The sequence below is a fragment of the Elgaria multicarinata genome, chromosome 3 (assembly GCF_023053635.1).
Source record: "Elgaria multicarinata webbii isolate HBS135686 ecotype San Diego chromosome 3, rElgMul1.1.pri, whole genome shotgun sequence".
Lineage (NCBI taxonomy): Eukaryota > Metazoa > Chordata > Lepidosauria > Squamata > Anguidae > Elgaria > Elgaria multicarinata.
The window spans coordinates 32,226,197-32,242,606 of record NC_086173.1 but is presented as its reverse complement, the minus strand read 5'-3'; the positions used below and the strand labels follow the sequence as shown (position 1 = coordinate 32,242,606).

Below are 16,410 nucleotides of genomic sequence, written 5' to 3'. Positions count from 1 at the left end.
TGATCACAGCAGTCTCCTGATCCTTTTCAGTTCAGTGTTGGGTCTGACCTTAACACTGGGAGAGAAAATGGGGCTAGACTGTTTCCCATCCAGTTTAAAGCTGGGCCTGGCACTGAGTAGAAAAGCACAACTTCAGCTACCCTCCTTTCCTCCAAACACCTCTGGAGATGCTAAATTGGGGTATGGTCCCAAAGCTGTTTTGGGAAAAGAAAAGGACAGTCACAGCAGCTGTCCAGACCAGTGCAACTCTGCTCAATTCTGGGTCTTAAAATTGATTTTCCCCTCTCCTAATTTTACCATTGAAAATGGCAAAACTTTAAAATAGGTGAGCAGCTTGAAGGCTAAAACATCTGGAGAGCTACAACTCCCATCAGCCAATGGTGAAAGATCATGGGAGTTGTAGGCCAAAACATCTGGAAGGCCACACATTGTCCAACCAATAAAAGTGGGAGTTGAGTTAAACAGTGTCTTATCCTGGTTTATTTAAAATGATACTGCTCTCCTGAAATCTTCAGTTCTGAAGCTGGGATTTTTCCTCAGACAGTCACATACACAGAAAACAAGTAAGTACACACTACTGGTTACAAGATTCAAGCCCTGCAAGATACTCGGTTTATACAGTACTCAACTAAGGAACTGAACATAATCAGCTGCTAAACCATGCAGATCAAATCACTGCCAACGCAAAACAATACAGAAGCTAGGTTAGAAGCAAAATACCGTTCAAGGACAATATGTGCTTTCCCATTTGACAAGAAGTAAATGTAGGAGGAACTAAAAAATCATCGCTTTGTGCTATCTCAACCCCCTAGAGCGTCCAATAGATGGAGGAGGCCCTGTTCAACTCCCTTGCCTTACAGGGTTCTCGTTCTCCCCTTCTCGTTCCATGCCCTTATTCGTCTCCGTTATAGACAACCCCAACCATTGTCCAAGGGATATAGGGCGGGTAATGAGTCACCCGGGGGAGTGATGGAAAAGCGGAGGCGGCCGTGTGCATTCAACTTGGAATCTTTGCACGCGCCCGCATAGCCGTCCTTTCTTTCTCCCGCGGTCACGTGATGCTCCACCCCACTTCGCCCGCCATTTTGTTTCCTCGATGGACGATGGGGCGACCTTTTCGCCTCGCAACTACTTCTTTGGCGCTGCTTGTGCTGCTGGGTGGAGTCCTGGCCTCTAATGACGGTGAGCATGGCTCCCCCGCCCTCCCAATCCTTCTGCGGTATGCTGGGCGCTCCGCACTGGCGGAAAAGCGCCGAAGGAGCATGGCTCGGACAGGTTCTCCCGCTCATTAAACATCACGTCGAAGAATGAAGTATTCTGCAGATCACACCGGGCGGGAACCCTCGCCAAAACTACTAATCCCAGCATCCTCTAGTAGAAGCGGATGACGTGGGCGTGCAAGTGCGTAAGGCGCGTTCCCGTTCCAAGAACGAGCCATATGGGGCGTCCGGTGTAAACGCAGGAGGAGTAGAGGACTTCCTTGGAAGCCCGCCCCACTGAGATTACGGGATTCTGCTCCCAAATTAGGGAACATCGGGCTTTCCCCCAGAGATCGAGGCACGTGGATATCCTGTGATAATCCGTTTTAGACAGGAGGCGACACTTCCTCCTGGTCAACCACAGCACGTGGTGGGTTTAAGGTCTCAAAGGAAAGGTCCCGGGACTCAAGCCTGCCTGTCAGTGAGGTTGCTTCACGCGGACACATACAGCACCACCCACAGGCACAGATACATCCTTGAAGGCGTCTGTCTGTCGAACTGTGGCTGTAATGTCAAAATACGTGGGTTTATTTTCCTCATATGCACATACATAGTCCATATATGACGATACGTGGGTTTATATGAGAAGTATATAGAATGTGTGCATGTATTTGTGCGTAAGCTCACATATTGTCATATATGGACAGTACTGCTACAGTTCAGACTTACAGCCGTCTTGAAGGCATTGTTGCAATTGGAGCTAATCACACTGTGACTTGTGCAAGGGTGGTGGCTTGTAAAAGTGCTGCCAGGAATTCATAGGTCTTGTGGGATATGGGAAGCTTTGCAAGGTTCTCACAAATGGTGCTGAGCTACAATCCAGAAATCAATGGCAAAGAGGGGCTGGAGGAGATTTCATTGATTTCAATGTTTTCAGGATGTTTTAATCATGTATGGTATGTTTTTAATGTGTATTTTATATCATGTTTTTATATTGCTTGTTTTGTACTTTGAACAGTTTGTTTTTATGAACTGCCCAGGGAGCTTCGGCTATTGGATGGTATAAAAATGCAAATAAAATTATTATTATTATTATTATTATTATTATTATTATTATTATGGGACTGCAAGGGGCCTGTTTTAAGGAAGAAAAATTAAGCTGAAATTATAGATCATACTTGTGGATGTTTATTGAAACTGTATTTATTGAATGTTTATTGCAGCTTCCTGTATTTCTTGAGCCAGTCAGATATCCCATTGATACCATAGAGTTGTAATTTATAGACTAGAACCCCAAAGTTAGTAGCAAAGAAATAATTAGGCAGCGTTCAAAAATAAAGTTTCCCGCAATGAAAGAAATTCATGCTTTTTCTACTTCAGGCCTTCTTTTGTGTGGAATATATGGTGTGTCTTTAATTTTTTTTAATACTTAAGGGAGTAGTACTAGCCAACGAGCGTTTTATTGCACGCTTGTTACTAGACACTCACATGATGTTGTTTGCCTCCCGCGCCCCTTCCGCCCCTTCTGGCCTTCCTTGCACGACAAAAAAACCCCTTTTTAAAAGTATTGTTGCAAAATGTCAGGTGTGTTTTAGAAGAATTACACTTACAGGCTTAAAAACATTGCATCTCATTAGTATAACTCTACTCATTTATAGAATGTGGAACAAGGCCAACTGTGGATGCAACAGGATCTCGGATTATAGGTGGACACGAAGCTCAGCTTGGGGCATGGCCATGGCAAGTCAGTCTTCAAGTTTATCGCCTTGGTCTAGGATTTCTCCATATCTGTGCTGGAAGTTTAATTACTAACGACTCAGTGCTGTCAGCTGCACACTGCACTAGGAAAAAGTTGTATGTATCCTTCAAATCTAGATCTTTTTCTGTCACTTGCATGGTGTGAGAAAAGTACATGGATCAAAAATGCATTGGCTGATTTTGGAAATGTATATATTCCAGTTTTGTAAATTTGCTTCTGAATCCAACAACTCTCCTTGAACTGCTTTGCCAGGCCAGGTGGAAAGAGGTGTGTGATTATGTAGGCTGTATTTGGAATATCTGCAAGAAAGCCCCTCAAATGACAATAGACTCTTAAGAACTGCCGTAAGAAGAACCACAGAAAGGCTATGCAAGTGTGCAGTCTGAATACACAGCGTTTATGACCTCAAAAGCCTCTCCTTCTATCCACATTTATTTGTATGATCGTAATCATGCTCTAGATAGTCCAAGAAAAAGAACAGATCAGGCAGAGACAGGACTAAGGGCTAGAGATGGAGAGACTGGGGTGTGAGAGGGAAAACTAGAGGAACTAGGAACCAAGAGAAAGCAAGATGGTGCTGATATTCCTCTGCCTACTCAGATGTATCCCATCCTTATCTCCATGTTCTGTATTCATTTCTTTGGTGGGTTTTTCATAAGTCTATGCTTGTGAGAACTAATTCTGAGAAACTATTCAGGATTAAGCTATATGTGAACCAGGAGATCTGCATTTTTGGAGTATTACATATAAAAAGGTGTTTCTGTAATCCACAATGAAGTTCAAAGTTCATTCAGGGTATCACTCAGGGTCCTTATATTAGAGAAGATAGTGTCTTGTTTGAAGTAAGGGCTTACTATGATTCTGGAAAGAAAACCATCTGACTTGAGTCAAGCTACATATAAGGCACACATCATATCTGCTTTCAAATACAGGTATGCCATTTCTGTTGTGGGGATGGGGGTGAGCAGGAAGCTAAAATGGCTTAAACTACAAAGAGTCTAATGTACCTTAAACGCTAGCTGATTTATTATGAAATAAATGTTAACCATAATAAATATCAAGGTTAACGTAAGATCCTCTCATTCAGGCTTCTCCAATTAGGTGCCCTCCAACAACTCTCAGTATCCCTGTCCATTGGCCATGCAGGCTGTGGCTGATGGGAGTTGTGTTTCAAAACAACTTGTGGGCACCAGGTTGGACAAGGCTTCTCTAGTACTTTGAGTGGTCTGCACAGAAAAGGAAACTTCTAAAACTAGGCTAGAGTTTTGGCAGAAGGCCACTTTCACCTTACACATGCATGCTTGGCATGGCTCCTCCCTTCTAACTCTATTCTTTCAACCACCACAGTAGTAGCACCCTATGGAACTCTGCTGTGTTATCTACAGTTAAAAAAAGAAGATTTTCTTACCTCGGTTTTCATCAGCTTTCATTTCCTTAGGAGTCTGCCCACACTATTTTAGCCTTCTCAGCAAAGCATTGCAGATCTGGCTTCTAGCTATGTGCCTCTACATATGGCCATTAATCTTTCAGGACGCTACCATAGAGTTAATGCTTCCATCAGCTGAGTACAATCCCTCTGCCTTTATAATAGCTTATGAGGGTATGGCTCCATAGTGTCAGACATCTGACCTATGGGCTCATATATAGCTTCCTCAGGTGCAATTTTGAATCTTCAGGTGTGGAATTTGGCTCCGCTTGCCTCAGTTGCCACTTTAGTCTTGACCATGGCTTGTTGACCTGAAGGACTAGCAGTCACTGCTTTGGTTTATAGACTATTGGACCATGAGGAGCAACCTCTTTGCCATGTTTACAGACGATCAGTTTTTGCAACACTACTAACTGTGGGTCTTCAAGTAAGGCTTGGTATCAAGCTTCTGCCTCAGTACCAATCTTTGGTACTTGGAATGATTGTCAGCACTGGGAGCCTAGGTACCAAGCTCCAGCTTCAGTACTAGGTAGCTTATTGGTACTAAACAACAGCCTTGGTACCTAGAGAGCTCCAGACACAATATTTGCTTGTAGAGTACTACAGTGCTGAGGATATCGGCTATCCTCCCATGCATTACTTAATGAGGTATCATGCGCTGGAATGACTGACACAAAATAGCAGAAAGTTAAGAAAGAACAGGAAGCTAGAGAGGGACAGAAACCAGCAGGCGTTAAGCAACACAGGCCTTGACCTTCATCTCCCACTACTGGCTATGTCAGCGAACTGTTGGGGTTCGCTGACATAGATGCCTCTTTTGGGACAGTGGTAGTCTGGTTCTTAAGCACCTGCCCTGCCTCCAGTACACAAGCTTGTTACTCTGCCCATATGCGGGTCTGTACAGAAATCATGAAGGAAAGAATTTGGTTACCTGCAACTATCGTCCTTTGAGTGGTCATCTGTGTAATCACACAACCCACCAGGGTGGATTTGATTTAAATCAATTTGATTTAAATCACAATTTAAATCACTACTCAGAAACACTCGATTTAATCATGTGATTTCCCTCCCCCAAAAAAGTGCACTCTAGTCATTGAATTTTTTGAAACTTAGCACTTAATAGGTAAGGGTTTGATTCTGTGTACATAGATTTGCAAAGGCACAATGGGATTGTGATCTCTGCAGACACAAATTCACAGTTTTGAGAACTGTAAAACCAAGCATCTGCGATAATATCTTCTAGATAGAAAAAAATGCCCAAAAATCTTACAGAAACCTCTGGAAGAGCATGACATTGTAAATGGATTACTGGAATTCATTTACCAAAAAATTTAAACATTGCATGAATATACAGCCTCATGCTACATAATTAAAAACTAATCCTAATTTCATGATGAATAACCTTTGGGTTATAATGTATCTTAAATAGAAAACTATCTTTAGATAGGTTTTTCCTCAAAAATTATTTTATTTTAAAAAATCCGATTTAAATTTTAAAAAAAATCTGATTTTTTTTATTTTTTTTTAAAAAAATCATTTTTATCCACCCTGCAACCCACTCTTCTATGCTGCAGATGGTGTATTGCCTCTTTCCCCCCCTCACTTTGCTTCGTTATATACAGCTGTGGCAGAAAGAACTGAGTGGGAAGGTAGGAGCCATGCCCCCTTGATCATGCATGTGGAGGGTGGGGCAGAGCTCCTGCCAGAACTCTAGCCTCACTTTAGACATTTCCCAAACAAAACTTTATGCAGGCACAGAACCCATATGGGTGACTGCATAGAAGACCCTGTGAAGAACTACATTAACTAGTAAGCAACCTTTCTATTTTGATCACACCTTAATGTTTTAAAAGAGTCTCATCATGGCATGGAAGTTTATTTAACCCATTTTATTTATTTACTTGAAGTATTTTTATGCCTCTCCTCACCCAAAAAGGCTTCCAGAGCGGCTTACATATAATCAATTAAACAAGGCTTACCACCTAAAAAGACACAACACAAAAGCAAAAATAATGGGGAGGGGAAAGGGGGATTTATAGAAGGTTTTTAGGAGGGCTGGTGGAAAATTCATATTATTATTATTATTATTATTATTATTATTATTAATTATTCCTCATTCAATGTATAGCTTGCATGGTTTGTGAGAAACTATGTTGCATGCTCAGTGGGATTCTTTCCTTTGAACAGCAGGCCCCCATGCTGAATCACAAACTAGTTATGTATCTCCCATGCAACATGTGGCAGCTGCTGCTCAAGAAACAAACCCAAGTCCCCTGCTGAATGTGTAGAATTGTTTATGGAGTTCTTTGTATTTGTGATGCTTCTTCAATGGACAATCTGTCTTGGTGTTCATATTTCAATTTCAGAAAAGAACTGTTTTCTCTTATTCAGAATAGAATGTCCATGTGGGATAATTCCCATCATCAAATCAATTTTTCACTAAGTGACACAGATAAGAAAACATATTATGTTGCTATGTTTACTTAAGGGGGTGCCACAATGAGATTCTAAATTAGTTGTTGGAGGAGAATTATTGCGTTGAAATTTAATTATTGTTGCACATCTTTTGAACTTGCTTTGACAAGTGTTTTCTGTATATATCTACCTGGACATAAATATCTTGCTGGGTGTTTATTATTTGTACTAATAAGCCATGTATAGAACAGGTTCTCTAGACATCATAAAAATTACTTTAAAATGGAATGAGAACACAGTACCAGTACAGATCTAAAAACATATGTTGTTTTTATTGTCTGCAACAATCTGCCATTCTCTCCCTGTTTAATCTGAGTCTAGCTCCAACCGTTTTGGCTTTGCATAGATTGTGAAGCAAGACCTCATCTTTCTAAAGTTGCAATTGTATCATAATCATTGACTCTTTAAAGGATTTTATTCTGTCCTAGGTCCCCAGAGATTTGGAGGGCTGTGTTTGGTTTGCATCATCTTTATAAACACAGTACCTATGCTATAAAGCGCCGTGTTAGGGCTATCACGGTCCATACTTGGTACAACAGAGAGACCTATGAAAATGATGTTGCGTTATTTAAGCTAAGCAAACCTATCATATACAATGACTATATTCAGCCTATCTGCTTACCTGACAAATCTCTACGTCTGACTAAAGATACTGAATGTTACATTGCTGGATGGGGAATGCAAAGAGAGGATGGTAAATCTTTTAATTTTCCTTTAAACTTAGAGTGATAGTTTACTGACCTCAGCGCTTTTCAGTAAGTATATTTGGAGCTCTTTCACACATAATACACAGAGAAACTGGTTTGTCAGTGAATGCCTGTCGGGCACAGTTCCCTTACATATACGTATTTGTTGCATTTGTTCTTTATTTTTAGTATAGACCTAAACAATATGTGTGAAATGGCTCTTGCGCCTTACTTTTTCCAGGCATTAAACTTTTAAAAAAATTAAAGCCAAATCTTGGGAGCAATCAATGGGAGCAAATTTTCAGTCAAGCCCCCATCTATCTGCCATAGTGGTATTAAATTCAATCTTTTTGCTGGGTTTGTTATTAACTAACAATGAGCATTTGCTGTTTTAATCCAAGAAAACAAATTAAGGCTGTAATTGTATCCCTTTTGGGAGTGTGTGCCAGAGGCAGTGGAATTTTTCATTTTCCCCCTCTGAACGTGAAGGAAATGGTCTGCCCTCAGACAGGGAAACCCAATCTTGCAAGCCTCCTCTGTGAGGCTGAGGAAGAGAATATAACAAGTGTGTTGTTCCCCAGTTGTTGGGGAACATGGGCAGGAGGGTATTGTTGCATCTGTGTTCTGCTTGTGGTGGTCAACATCTGAGCTCTACATGAGAGATTTATTGCACACTCATGATTGGCTACTCATGGAAGTTTGCAGAACCTTTACATGATACCACCAACCTTCAAGATGCCTCCTACGCTTTCCCCTGGTAATCTTACTTTAAGAAAGATTAGAGCTAATGCACTATTTAAAATTATTGTGGGATAACCCCACTGTGTAGTTGGCATTGTGCCATAATACAGCCATTAGATGGCGATGTTTCATTGAACTTTATGGAGCATGGCCCAGAGGGGGTGTTTTACAATTACAAATCACATAGTCGCCGTCTAAAGGAGCCTGTAGTGCTTCTTAAGCTCTCACAGGGCTTTGCTAGACCTGACTAGACTAACATTAGTGCGCCTCCCCCAGGCTTCCACACGCACGACGCGCAGGGACGTCGAGTCCCTGCAGCGTCCGCCATTTTTGTTGTTGTTGTTGTTAAAGGGGCCGGGTGCGGCCCGAAGACTCCGAGAAGGTAAGTGGGTTTTTTTTAAAAATGGGGGGGGAGGAAGGATGGCAGGGTGGGTGGCAAGGGGGCAGGGCAGGTGCGATCGCGCCGCGCGCCGCCCGAGCAAGCAGGCGAGCGGCGCTTGCCCGGGCAATGCCTGGCATGGGGCGGCATTGCCCAGGCAAGCGCCGCTCGCCTGCTTGCTCGGGCGGCGCGCGGCGCGATCGCACCAGCTCTGCCCCCTTGCCACCCACCCTGCCATCCTTTCCCCTCCCCTCTCCCCCCCACCGGGCCGATGGGCACAGCGCTCGTATGAGCGCTGTGCCAGGCAGGTCCGCGGCTTTTCGCGGCTACTCGCGGCTACTCGCCGGATTCCCCTGTGCGTCATGTGGACGCACAGCAGGGAAACCGGGTCGGAAGGCGCGCTAAGGCCTGGTCTAGCAAGGCCCTTAGGCTTAAGAGAGTTGTATTGGACCAAGAGCTGCCAATATCCAACATATTTTCATCTTGCTCATCTTGCTACAGAATGTTAAGTAGATACATACTTCCAGCACCTTCTTATGTTTTCTTTACAGGTACTGGGACTTTACAATTACAAGAAGCTAAAATAAGAATTATTCCACTAGACATCTGTAATAGATATGACTGGTATGGGGGGTCCGTATCAAGCAATAATCTTTGTGCTGGCTCGGAAACTGGACGTGTTGATAGCTGCCAGGTAAATTGGAGAGAATTCTATTTCAAAAGAAATTGCCAAAAGCTGCTGTTGTGTTTACTAGGTCAAATAGTGTTATCCAGTAAAAATATTGTATATAGTATAATTCCAGTTGAGACAGAAAAGCTATCATTTTAAAAGGATTAGATTCAGACTAAATTAGACATAATTTGTCCAATTGATTTCACTGGAGATAAAACATGACTATCTTGCCTGGATCCAAGCCAGTATCCCCACCATTTCCCCCCTCAATGAACCTCATCAGTAAAAGCAGTTATGTCCCCACTCCACCAGTCAAGAACTTAAATAGGTAGATCTACTCAGTAGTGGTATATTTAATGCTTTTTATGGTAACTAATGTTAGATAGATCACCCTGATTTCTTGGATCTATAGTCTGATTTTCAGGATAAACCTGCTGAGCCTGTTTCTGAAATTCCCAGACTGTCTATGAACACATTTTGTAAGTGGCCTACCTGTAGATAGTGTAGTGCAACCAAAGCAAGTTTATCCAATTCTGGTCTTCCAGATTCATCTGAATTTGCTTTAATTTATCATGACAGGTATAACTCATATTTAGTAGATGTCAATGGCTATAACTGTAAGCAAAGTTTTTGAGGAATCTTGGCTGATTGTGAAGGAAGTGTGCTAGTGCACAGGGCCTGTTCATATCTGTGTTACTCCTCTGGCTAGCACATGCTGTTAAAGCAGAGAGGAATGGAAAGCTTTTCATATCAACCGAAGTGGGGCTCTTGGTTGTTGACAAGCCAAGAACAAATGCTGGTTTGTGATCTTGCCTTGTAAGAGGTCTAACTGTCCATGAACTCCAGCCCAATATGGTAAGCTTTCCATTCCTGGTTAGTTTACTTGCACTTGCTTGTGGGAGGAGCCAATTGGGAAAGGGCTGCATGCACCAGTATGCAGCTTGTTCATAGTAAGCCAGGATTCTCCGGAAACCTGGAGTTCATCTACACGGGTGCTTTGCCCCTGGATTGCTTCAGAGTCACAGCAGGTGATCTACATGATGCAGCCGCCACTCCGAAGCGATCCAGGGGCAAAGCCCCAAAGCTCCACACTAAAAAAGTCAAGTACTTACCCCAACTTTTTTTAGCTTGGAGCCAGGTTCTGCGCCTCTGCGGAGCCTTGTTAAGAAAAATAAAATAGGGGGTTGGAAATCCTGCCAGGGAAGGAGCACCCCGTTCCTCCCCCTTGTCCCCCCGTTAGCTGTAAATGTGATCCTTCGCATTTACAGCTTAAAAAACACACAAAAAGGTCAGTCCCATTTTTTTTAACAAAAACAAACCCTATACCCTTAGAAGATGGGTGCGAATGCTCCCATGTGCCCCCAGACCGGCAGCGTGAGTGCTCTGGTGGATGGGTGTAGTGGCAGCAGGAAAGCCCATAACTGCGCTCCCTCCGATGTAGATGGTCGGAAGGAGCGTCAATGCAGCTGCACCGCATTATCAACATCGTGAAGATGAGGGCCTGACTTACTATTGTAGGTGAATGCAGCTAACACGTCTGCATCCTAAATCTTTGGAATATCCCCAGAAACACTCAGATTGTCTTTTTTTATTTTTCAGGGAGACAGTGGCGGTCCTCTGATGTGCGGTTTCCAAAATAATGCCAAGTATTATCTCATAGGAATCACAAGCTATGGCTATGGCTGTGGTCGGCCCAAACTTCCAGGAATCTATGTAAATATATCTAAATACAGAAGCTGGGTAGAGTCAAAACTTAGCAAAACCACCACTGCGAGCATTCAATCTGTTTTGATCTTTTTGACTGTAGTGTGGGTAACTATCCATCTTGTTCTATGAAGAGGCAAATAATCTTTCCATTGTACTAGAATTACTTTTAAAACTTACTGCTTTCTCTTGCAAACTAGTATTTTTAATGATCAATAAGATTTCTATTGTATTATTTTATCCCCACCAAGAGTTTCACAAATATATTACATCTATCACTTAAACATTTAAACCCAAATGCATTGTTAATATATGTGCTCTGAATGACTATTGTACTCTTCAAAATGGGCTAAAAGAAGAAATAGTGCATGGTTTAAAAAATGCATTGAAAATATATATTTTTACAACCAGTATGCTTTATATTATTTATTTCTCTGCCCAAAATAGGGTTTAAAATGTATTTGATTATAATTCTATGCTCTAGGATATAAAGTGTACATGACAGTTGCCAAATGTTCCATATTATCTATAGCATTTATTTATTTATTTATTTATTACATTTTTATACCGCCCAATAGCCGAAGCTCTCTGGGCGGTTCACAAAAATTAAAACCATCATAAAACAACCAACAAGTTAAAAACACAAATACAAAATACAATATAAAAAGCACAACCAGGATAAAACCACGCAGCAAAATTGATATAAGGTTAAAATACAGAGTTAAAACAGTATAATTTAAATTTAAGTTAAAATTAAATGTTAAAATACTGAGTGAATAAAAAGGTCTTCAGCTGGCGACGAAAGGAGTACAGTGTAGGCGCCAGGTGGACGTCTCTGGGGAGCTCATTCCACAACCGGGGTGCCACAGCAGAGAAAGCCCTCCTCCTAGTAGCCACCTGCCTCACTTCCTTTGGCAGGGGCTCACGAAGAAGGGCCCCTGTAGATGATCTTAAGGTCCGGGTAGGTACATATGGGAGGAGGCGTTCCTTCAAACAACCTGGCCCCAAACCGTTTAGGGCTTTAAATGTCAATACCAGCACTTTGAATCGGGCCCGGACCTGGACTGGCAGCCAATGAAGTTGTAAAAGGACTGGCGTAATGTGATCTCGCCAGCCAGTCCCTGTTAGTAAACGGGCTGCCCTGTTTTGTACCAGCTGAAGCTTCCGGACCATTTTCAAAGGCAGCCCCACGTATAACACATTGCAGTAATCCAAACGAGAGGTTATCAGAGCATGGATAACTGTAGCTAGGCTATCTCTGTCCAGATAAGGGCGCAGTTGGTATATCAGCCTAAGCTGATAAAAGGTGCTCTTTGCCACTAAGTTCACCTGTGCCTCAAGTGACAGTTCTGGATCGAAGAGCACCCCCAAACTACGGACCCGATCCTTTAGGGAGAGTGCAACCCCATCCAGGACAGAGCAAACATCACCTCGCTGGACAAATGAACCACCCGCTAACAGTACCTCCGTCTTGTCTGGATTGAGTCTCAGTTTGTTAGCCCTCATCCAGTCCATTACCGTGCCCAGGCACTGGTTCAGAACAGTCACTGCCTCACCTGGGTTTGATGAAAAGGAAAGGTAGAGCTGGGTATCATCCGCATATTGATGACACCTCAGTCCACATCTCCGGATAACCTTCCCCAGCGGCTTCATGTATATGTTAAACAGCATAGGGGATAAAATAGAGCCCTGCGGAACCCCATGGCTTAGGAGCCACGGCACAGAGCAATAATCCCCCAGCACCACCTTCTGGAATCGGCCATCCAAGTAGGAGCGGAACCACTGCAACGCAGTACCTCCAACTCCCAGCTCAGACAACCTATCCAGAAGGATACCATGGTCGATGGTATCGAAGGCCGCTGAGAGGTCTAGGAGAACCAACAGGGTCGCACTCCCCCTGTCTCTCTCCCGACAGAGGTCATCCCACAGGGCGACCAAGGCAGTTTCCGTTCCAAAACCAGGCCTGAAACCCGATTGAAATGGATCTAGATAATCCGTTTCATTCAAGAGTGCCTGGAGTTGTCCTGCAACCACCCGCTCAAGCACCTTGACCAGGAAAGGGATATTAGCCACCGGGCTGTAGTTGTTAACATCCTCTGGGTCCAGGTTAGGCTTCTTCAGGAGTGGTCTACTTACTGCCTCTTTTAAAGAGGCCGGCACCACTCCCTCTCTCAAGGAGGCATTTACAACCTCCTGGACCCAGCCGGCGATCCCCTCCTTATTTGATGTAATGAGCCACGAGGGGCAAGGGGCAAGCACACAGGTGGTCGACCGGACTTGGCCAAGCACCTTGTCCACATCCTCGGGTCTCAATAACTGAAACTCATCCAATAAAACTGAGCCAGACGGCGCTCTGAACGCCTCTACTAGTGGTGCTGCATTAAGTGTGGTGTCCAATTCATGACGAATCTGAGCGACTTTATCTTCAAAGTGCCGTGCAAACTTGCCACAGCGTGCTACCGAGGGTTCAACTATCTCACGCCCTGGCCCAGAGTGTAACAGGCCATGAACCACTCGGAAAAGCTTCGCCGGACGACACTGAGAAGACGCAATGCTGGTGGAAAAGAACTGCCTCTTTGCCACCCTCACCGCCACAGAGTAGGCTCGATAGTGAGCTCTAACCCGTGTTCGATCAGACCCAGCATGAGTTTTCCTCCACCTGCGTTCTAGCCGTCTCCCCTCTTGCTTCATTGCCCTCAGCTCAGGTGTATACCGAGGAGCTGACCGGGCTCTGCTCAGAGGGAGAGGACGCTTGGGCGCGATCGTGTCAACCGCCCGAGTCATCTCTGCATTCCACAGAGCGACCTGGGCTTCGACAGGAGCACCGGCCATATCAGCAGGAAAATCCCCCAGAGCCCTCTGGAATCCATCAGAGTCCATTAGCCTCCGGGGGCGGACCATTTTAATAGGCCCCCCACCCTTGCAGAGGGGAAAGGCCGCTGAGAGTCTAAACCTCAGTAGGAAGTGATCTGACCATGACAAGGGGGTAGATGTTAGTTCCCCCACTTCCAGATCACCATCCTCCTGCCCAGTTGAGAAAACCAGATCAAGTGTGTGCCCCTTTGCGTGTGTTGGGCCGATGACATGTTGAGACAGCCCCATGGTTGTCATGGCAGCCATGAAGTCCTGAGCCGCTCCGGATACAGCAGCCTAGGCATGGAAGTTGAGATCCCCCAGAACCACCATCCTGGGGGTCCTCAACACCAGGTCCGAGACAACCTCCGTCAGCTCAGGCAGGGAGACTGTTGGGCAGCGGGGTGGACGGTACACCAGCAGAATCCCTAATCTGTCTCGAGTACCCAACACACAGTACAAACACTCCAGACCAGCACTCGACTGAACAGGAAGCCTAGAGAGGGAGATTGTATTCCTATAGACCACGGCAACCCCCCCTCCCCGGCCCTTGAGTCTGTGCTGGTGCTACACCGAGTACCCAGGAGGGCAGAGCGGGGTGAGAGCAATTTAAAACATTTTTAAATTGAATACAGATGTTTTAAATTCAGGTTTAATATTTCTTCTGTCCTTCACTTTCAGTTAATTGCATCAGAAAGAAAAACGTGGCCCTCTATATGTAAAATAAGTTAATTTTCCAAGCACAAGTAATTCCAGCATTTGAAGAACTGAAGTTCAATCTAAATAAGATCTTACTATGAAGCTTGTGCTCATACACTGCCCCCCCTTGTCCTCACATGCCCCACTTAATAATTTATAGTTTCACGGAATCTGTAAGGTGCAATTAATGGGAAATTCTGGTTTGTGTGAGTTCTCCAAACATATATTGCTAGGTCTTTGGTTCGGATGTAATGGCAAAGGCAGGTTGCTTACCTGTAACTGTAGTTCTTCGAGTGGTCATCTGTGCAGTCACACATATGGGCTCTGCACCTGCGTGGGGCCAGCTTCGGAAACTTCACTAGCTGAAAACTTTTTAGGCGGGAACCCCTCCCCCACCGTCCACTGAGCATGCTCAGGGGTTCCCGCCTAATTCCTCAGTTCCTGAAACCGCCTAAACAGTCTCACTGAGGAGAACCACCAGGTGATCAAATATTTTAATGACACCACAGTGGGGACGGTGGGAGGGTTGTGTGACTGCACAGATGACCACTCGAAGAACTACAGTTACAGGTAAACAACCTGTCTTTCTTCTTCGTGGTCTCTGTGCATCACACATATGGGCGATTAACAAGCTGACTTACCGGAGGTGGGTGGTGTCAGGTCATAGATGAATCTCACAGAATTGCCGATAGGATGGCACGCCCAAAGGCGCAGTCTCTACGCGATCTGACATCCAGACGGTAGTGGCTGGCAAAAGTCAGTGGAGTCGACCAGGTAGCCGCTTTACAGAGGTCTGGTAGAGCGATCCCCTTTTCAAAGGCTGTAGAGGTGGCCACTCCTCTCGTGGAATGAGAGCGCACTTTACCCTCCAACGGGAGGCCAGCGAGTTCATAGGCTAGCTTAATAGTTTGAACCACCCAAGCAGATATCCTCTGCGGAGATGCCTGAAGTCCCTTTTGCTTGCCCCCATAACAAACAAAGAGTCTTTGGGATCTTGGGAGGGTGGCATTTCTGGACTGGTAAAAGGCAAGGGCCCGTCTTATGTCCAGGGTATGTAGAGCAGACTCAATAGGGGACGTCGGCGAAGGAAAGAAGCTTGGGAGCGTAATGTCCTGCCCAAGATGAAAGGAAGACACAACTTTCAGCAGAAAAGCTGGGTCCGGTCTAAGGACCACGTTGTCAGTGTGAAACACCGTGTATGGTGCATCTACGCGAAGTGCTGCTAGTTCGGATGCACGTCTAGCAGATGTGACTGCAACAAGGAATGTCACCTTAAAAGTTAGTAGACGCAAGTCCGTCTTTGCTAAAGGTTCAAAGGGCTTGGCAGATAGTGCCTTGAGAACCACCAAGAGGCTCCATTGAGGGACAAAAGAGCGAACTGGTGGGATGGTGTTTTTCATGCCCTTCATGAACCGTTTTGTCAAAGGGTGTGAGAAGACCGAGCAGCCCTGAATCCACTGGTGTGAAGCAGAGATAGTTGCTAAATAAACTCTAAGTGACGAGAAATTAAGTGCTTTTTTAAATAAAGAAAAGAGAAAGGAAAGTACTGTTGCTATTGGTGCTGAAAATGGGTTCTCGTTTCTACTGAGGGCAAAGACAGAAAATGCTGTCCATTTTTTTGCGTATGACCTTCTAGTAGCTGGTTTCCTAGCTGCTAGGATAATGTTCCATATGTCAGTAGGCAGCGGTTGGTTGTCTAACGTTGCCTTATCCTCCAAGCCGTTAGGTTTAGGGACTGGACATCCGGATGGAAGATGAGTCCCCTCCCCTTCGATATGAGGTTGTGGCATTGAGGCAGTCTGATATACTCCGCTGA

General features: G+C 44.5%; 1 protein-coding gene across 1 annotated transcript; it reads left to right on the top strand.

The window, feature by feature from the left end:
• Positions 1-1,103: 1,103 nt before the first annotated feature.
• LOC134395310 (transmembrane protease serine 12-like) lies at positions 1,104-11,276 on the top strand. Its single transcript, XM_063121463.1, has 5 exons — positions 1,104-1,182; positions 2,858-3,053; positions 7,288-7,553; positions 9,217-9,359; positions 10,938-11,276. The coding sequence occupies exons 1-5, from the start codon at positions 1,104-1,106 to the stop codon at positions 11,172-11,174; spliced, it is 921 nt and encodes a 306-aa protein (XP_062977533.1). The 3' UTR covers positions 11,175-11,276.
• Positions 11,277-16,410: the final 5,134 nt, after the last annotated feature.